The 6562-nt window shown below is 40.3% G+C and overlaps 1 protein-coding gene across 1 annotated transcript in view; it reads right to left on the reverse strand.

The window, feature by feature from the left end:
* Window positions 1–6396, reverse strand: part of LOC134609291 (lymphocyte antigen 6E-like) — an 11919-nt gene extending 5523 nt beyond the window's left edge. Inside the window, exon 1 of the mRNA XM_063452971.1 lies at window positions 6372–6396. Coding sequence (XP_063309041.1) covers window positions 6372–6396 — 25 coding nt within the window. The remainder of the gene's footprint in view (window positions 1–6371) is intronic.
* Window positions 6397–6562: the final 166 nt, after the last annotated feature.

Raw genomic sequence — 6562 nt, forward strand, 5'->3', positions numbered from 1 at the left:
CCTCTATAATCTTGCCATACAGGTTTCAAGAACAGATTGATTTACCACCTTATCCTCTCGGGAGATAGATAATCATTTTATTAATCCAGCCATAGACGGCATAACCTGTCTAATAAGAGAATTCACTGTTGGGTATGTGGATATGTTCCTCATTCAATGAACATTGGTTACTCCTTCGTGGGAGTGCCATGGTCCCTGGGATCTCTTTATGAAAGGATTAAAAATCCAAAATGAATGCCAGGGCACGAAGAGCTTGCTAAGGTTCATGTAGCGGACCCCATTAATCACGGTGCAATGGGATTTTCCAATAGTACGAACGTACTGTGTGATTTGTGTGGGTCCAAAACTGGTTCTGTCCCTTGTACTGGTACATTTAGAGACTTATTGTTGGAAGACCTTATTAAAAGATATTTCATCAAAATAATACAAGTATTTAGAAAATTGGGCAGACTAGATGGGCCGAATGGTTCTTACCTGCCGTCACACAATATGTTTCTATGTTTCTTTGTTTCCCATCATTATGAATTTGAATAAATTTAACCTCTGAAGTAGACATTGGAAACAATAATTATAACTAGAAAAGCTACAATTTCTGGGGAAATTGTGTGAAGTGTTCTTGCCTCCACCAGTAGTCTACAACTGGAGTGGGCGGAGTAACTGTTATTATTTATTTATATAGCACATTTAATTGCAACGTTGTTGCCCAAAGTGCTTCACAGTTACATTAAAACATACAGTTATACAAACCATTGGCAGGTGCAAAAGGCCCTGTCTATGACATCACTTGCTGCTGCAGCCTTGCACAGGTTAGAGTATTTTTGCGGTTGCCATCTTCAAACGGTCGTATTTTAAAAACTATAAATCCTACAGTGAAGATCTGGACTGCCCGTATGGGTGGGACCAGTCTGATATGCTTCAGATATGTTCTCTCTGTAATGGCACAAGATGAGCTAAAACCAGCTTGAGTTCTGAGCGGGGACCCACCGAAGGGCAGGCTATTTCAGCTGCTGTCCGTTCTCAGAATACTCTTGCGACCCGTTTTTTCTCTCCATAAGTTTAAAGGGTAATCCAGACGTGGACCCCTTGCTCACGGTGCCTAGAGAGATATCAGCTATGCCTCACTGATGATGCCTAACAAGGCTGAAACGATCGTCTGGGGTTGCTGTATCTCTCGTGCAGAGAGAACTTGCTGGCATTTCGGATCTGGACTGCCCGTATGGGTGGGACCAGTCTGATATGCTTCAGATATGTTCTCTCTGTAATGGCACAAGATGAGCTAAAACCAGCTTGAGTTCTGAGCGGGGACCCACCGAAGGGCAGGCTATTTCAGCTGCTGTCCGTTCTCAGAATACTCTTGCGACCCGTTTTTTCTCTCCTACAGTGAAGAGCTTTATATTGTGAGAATCACAAGGCCCAGACCTACATTTTGGTGCATAGTATGTCTCTGAGATATTAACAATGAAGGCACAGTCGCAGTTTAGAAATTGCCCTTCAAACGTGAGCTTTGCAGAGTGGAGTTTCAATGAATGTCAATGGGTGGCGTGAGTTGCAATCAAATGGTCATATTGGGAAAACTATCAGGACTATGGCTTAGCCGTGGCCATTTTTAGTGGCAGCAGGGATAGCTGAACGTTTTGATATAAGATTTGTGTAGATGGGCCTGAAAATGAGGGAGTGGTGGCAGTTTAGAAATCATGTCCTGATTTTTCAGCTTTTGCCAGCTCCCACTCTAGCTTTGCCATTCATTCCTATGGGACAAATTTCGCCACAAGAACGACGATATTCCGAGAACCATTCGCCGAAACGTTCCACAAAGTAATAGCAATCCGATCGGGAACAATCTGCACGTTTTGGTATATTTTTGTCTATGTAGTATAAAAACTGTGGGAGGAGTTAGGGTGGCAAATTTGGCTATAATAAGAATAATAATAATATATATGTGAGATAACATTAAGTGGTCTTGCTATGCAAGAACTCTTAATGAATGAGCCCCTCAATGTGACTGTTCTAAGATTTGCCTATTATAACACACACTCTATATTGAATCTCATTATGTTCCCTATAATATATTCGATTACATTGAGGCCGTACTATTGACATTTATTTTCCATTCAGGATATACTATCTTTGTAGAACCCTGGACGGTAAAACACATTTGTTGGTCTATTTTTTGTGAGTTGGTGGGGGTGTGTTTTTAGGTAATATCGACCTAGCAATGTCCACCCAGGAGTAATTGCCAGAGGGTAGGCCTTTGTAGTAAGAGATTGTTAATAGCTGAAGAACCCAGTGCTGATGGTTCAGAGAATTAAGGCCTGGTTTGGTATTTTTGGATGAACTTTTAAGGTGACTTTATATTGTAAAAATAAGTAGATTTTTTTTATCCTATCAATATTATAATGCTGACACTGCATGATGTACACGTCACATATGTGGAACCAAAGATATCTTTCATGTTTTAACAGAATCTTATTATTAATTCCAATCCATCTGACACAAGTGACTGAATAAACAGAATGTCTGATTTCTGTTATATCCCACCCAGCTCACTCACCTTCCATGGTAAGCCTTTCACCGTGCCATATACAGAGATTAAAGACCCGTAGGGACTGGTCCTCTACTGACTGCTGCCCATTTGGACCGGAACCCTCCACCACTCACTTACCCACTAAAAGACAAAACTAAACTCAATACCCATCGAGAAAGCATCAACTGCACAAAATATATATTACATGAGTTTTTTATTATCATTATATCAAATATCAGATAATAGAAAGATAAATGTAAATAATAAGAAAAATATTATCAAGCTTGATAAAGACTTGAATACAGGCCGAAACGTTGCAGATCCATTAAAACAGCTTTAAACATATCAGAGTGAGTGCCTGAGATTTTTCTTGAACACATATACTCTTTGACAGATGCACACTGACAAACACATATATACAACACTCACTGACAGACATATATACACTCAGTGTCAGATACACACATTGACTGACAGACACACATACACTAGCTGACAGACACACACTGACAGACATACATATTCACTGACTGACACACATTCTCAGTGACAGACACGGATATACACACTGACACATGCAGAAAAACAAGCATACATACACTGACAGACACGGATTCACACACTGACACACGCATACACACAATGACAGACACACACTCTCAGTGACAGATACACACACACTGACAGACACACATACACACTCCCTGACAAACACGTATTTACTCTCACTGACAAACATACATATGCACTCATTGACAAATACATATACACTCTCAGTGACAGACACACACACTCTAACATACACACACTAACTCTCACTAACATTCACTATCACACACACACACACTAACACTCACTAATAGACAGAGAAACACTCACTAACAGACTACATACTAACACTCACTAACAGACACAAACTAACACACATACTAACACACCCACTAACAGACATACACACTAACACACTTAAAAAAAGAAATAAATATAAATTAAAGTTCAATCCACCCAGCCTCCCTCCCTTTTGGTCCAGTGGGGCTGCTGCTGGCTGGGCTGGCAGGCACGGGTGGTTGGACAGACAGGCTCATATTGGAGGTGGTGAGGAAGCTCTGATCCTCCTGCTCAGCTCCCTCGCATGACTCTCAGTTATGATGGGGCCGGAATGACTTAATATTCTGGCTCCGGGCATCACTGCGGGGCACGTGAGGGAGGTAAGCAGGGAGTGCTCCCTCGCCACCCACCTCCTACATTAGGAGATACCAGCCTCAGGGGGCGCTAATGTGGCCAGCCGGCCACCTCTTGGGCCCCCCAGGACAAGAGGCTGGTATAGCATCTGCCCGGACGATTGGGGCGGCTTTTTTGCCTCCCCCCCTGAAAGTGCCGCCCAAGGCAAATGCGTTATCAGCCACACGCTAAATACAGCGCTGGATACAGTTGGTGTTACTGGCCTGGTCTGTACATGTGTAACACTGTAATGCGAAGGCTAGAAATAAACCATAAGCAGAGGTTATTTATTTTATTAAACAGGCCTTTTATAACCCAGAGGAGTTTGTCTTACATTAAATGCTTTATCCCATTACCAATAACTCTCCAATGTATCAATGTATCACCCATGATCAGAGCCATCTCAGACAGGGTTGGAATAGAGAGTATGGGGCAGCTTGTTTCAAACATTTAAGTTGTTATGGTGCTTGGAGTATTCCTTTAAGTAGTGAGACTGACTGATTATTTTTTTTAATTATTATTTTATTATTTCTATAGTATCAACATATTCCATAGCGCTGTAAAATGGTATGGCCGTGTGATAGGTTAGACTATGGTTGTATAAAATGTAAATAAAATAAAAACAAATATCCAGAAAGAGGTTACAGGATTGAGAAAGAGAAATTATTTGTCACAGAGAGAGTGAAATATAATTATTAAAAAAAAATAAAACAGTAATGTGTCCTTTAGATAGGGATTGAATGGTCCCTCCACTTTTAGAGAGATTAAAGGGACCAAAACAACTTTAACTTTAATATTTATACAGCTCTAGTCACACCTCCCTGCATGTAACTTGCTCAGTCTTCCTAAACACTTCCTGTAAAGCATCATCTAATGTTTACACTTTCTTTTAAGTTCTCTTTAATTTAGTATTTTTTTTTTTATCTCTCCTTAATAGCTTGCTAGACCCTGTATGAACCTTCTGTGTGTGATTAAAGATCAGGAGATAAAAACTTTTAAAGTAAGTTACATCTGATTGAAAATGAAACCATGTTTCCATTCAAGCTGTGTGAGTCACGGCTGGGGAGGTGTGGCAAGGGCTGTGTAAACAGAAGCAAAAGTAATTTGCAGTTTATGATCTATACACAAAAATATTTTCATTAGGCTAAAGTTGTTTTGGTGGCTATGATGCCCCTTTAAATTATCTCCTGACATACAGTAATGGGTGATGTAGAGAGAGAAACAGGGGCTTTATAAGAAATTTAAACATTTGGTTTAATCTCTATAAAAACAAGTCTGATTAATTGTCAGCCCGTGTTGGGTGAACGAGTGGACACCATGAAAGCCATAAGCTTTTTCTGTAGAGGTGTCAGTGTTTGGGACAGTTGGTTTCTACCAACACAATGGGATTCCCACCCAGAAACATGTCTCCTTTTCAGGAAAACCCGGCCTGCAGCTTCCTACCTGCCTATTCAGGTTGTCAAGATGTAATTGTATAGAGACAAGACCATCATCTTCCCTGGAGACAGAACAAGCATTGACTTCTCTTTGATCCCTGGGATAGAGACTTGATAGGGAGTGGGACATTAGATAACAATTCCTGCCGTGCAGTCTGGGCTTATCAACTAAACAATGCTCATCTGTCACAAAAAAGCAAGTTCAACGAAAATGTCATTTAAACGGTGACAGGTAGCAAAAACTATGTATATGTAAATGAAATAATTTGTTAGGTACATTTCAATATTAAAAAAAACACCTATTTAAAAAACCAATAAAAACAAAACAAACCAAGTTAAAGTCTAGATATTGGCTGCCTTAAACTGGACCAATACGATCTCAGTAAAATAATCCATAGAAGAGTAACAATAGCCAAGTTATATAATGTATCATAAAATAACAATAATGTGAAGTAACAAAACAGTAACAGTTACAAAACCTATTAAGATGTTAAATAAATCAGCAACTTGATACTAAGCTGGTAATGTACCACATAGCTAATCCAGGGTATCTATCCAGGACACATGTCATATGTACTTTGGGGGTTTAATTAAGCATAGCCCCATAGCCCTCGAGTAGACTGAAATTCTTCTGGAGTTTGCCCGCAATTGCCCGCCCTTATCCCCTGCTTACATGATTCTGTTCTGAAAAGCCAGAAACACATAAGGAATTTTTGTTAATTTTGCTTTTCTTTGACCTTTCATTATATTTATATTTTAAAGAACAGAATAAAATGTGGACGTGGTGATAATGATAGTAAAGTGGTGGATCTTTCGACTTGAACTAACGTTTATCAAATAATGGCAAGATCAAATCCTTTTCACTCCTCCTGTTGATATTTGAGTCCCTATGTGAGACTTTTTACAAGGTTCTTATATTATCATAGTGTCCATTTAATAAATAGTGAAGGACAGCGCAGAGCAACATTAAAATACAGAGAGAGAGAGAGAGAGAGCACACGTCCCGCAACATATATAAACACAGACTTTCAATTCAATGTTATAAAAGCAGACTCTAAATATAACATTTTTAGAGTTTAACCCCTTAAGGACAGAGCTTCAGAAGCTTGTCTTTCACTTAAAGGAAAACTCCAGTGCCAGGAAAACAATCCCCGGTTGCTGAAGGGGTAAAAACCCCTTCAGTTACTTACCTGAGGCATCAACGATGTCCCTCATCGCTGCCCCCTCCTCCGCGCCGCTCCTCCTTCTGATTCCGTCGGCCGGTGGGCGAGACTGATCCCGCCCACCGGCCGAGGAGACCTAATGCGCATGCGCGGCAATGCCACACATGCGCATTAGCGCTCCCCATAGGAAGGCATTGAAAAAGATTTGTGTTTTTTAC

The sequence above is a fragment of the Pelobates fuscus genome, chromosome 4, assembly GCF_036172605.1.
Source record: "Pelobates fuscus isolate aPelFus1 chromosome 4, aPelFus1.pri, whole genome shotgun sequence".
NCBI lineage: Eukaryota > Metazoa > Chordata > Amphibia > Anura > Pelobatidae > Pelobates > Pelobates fuscus.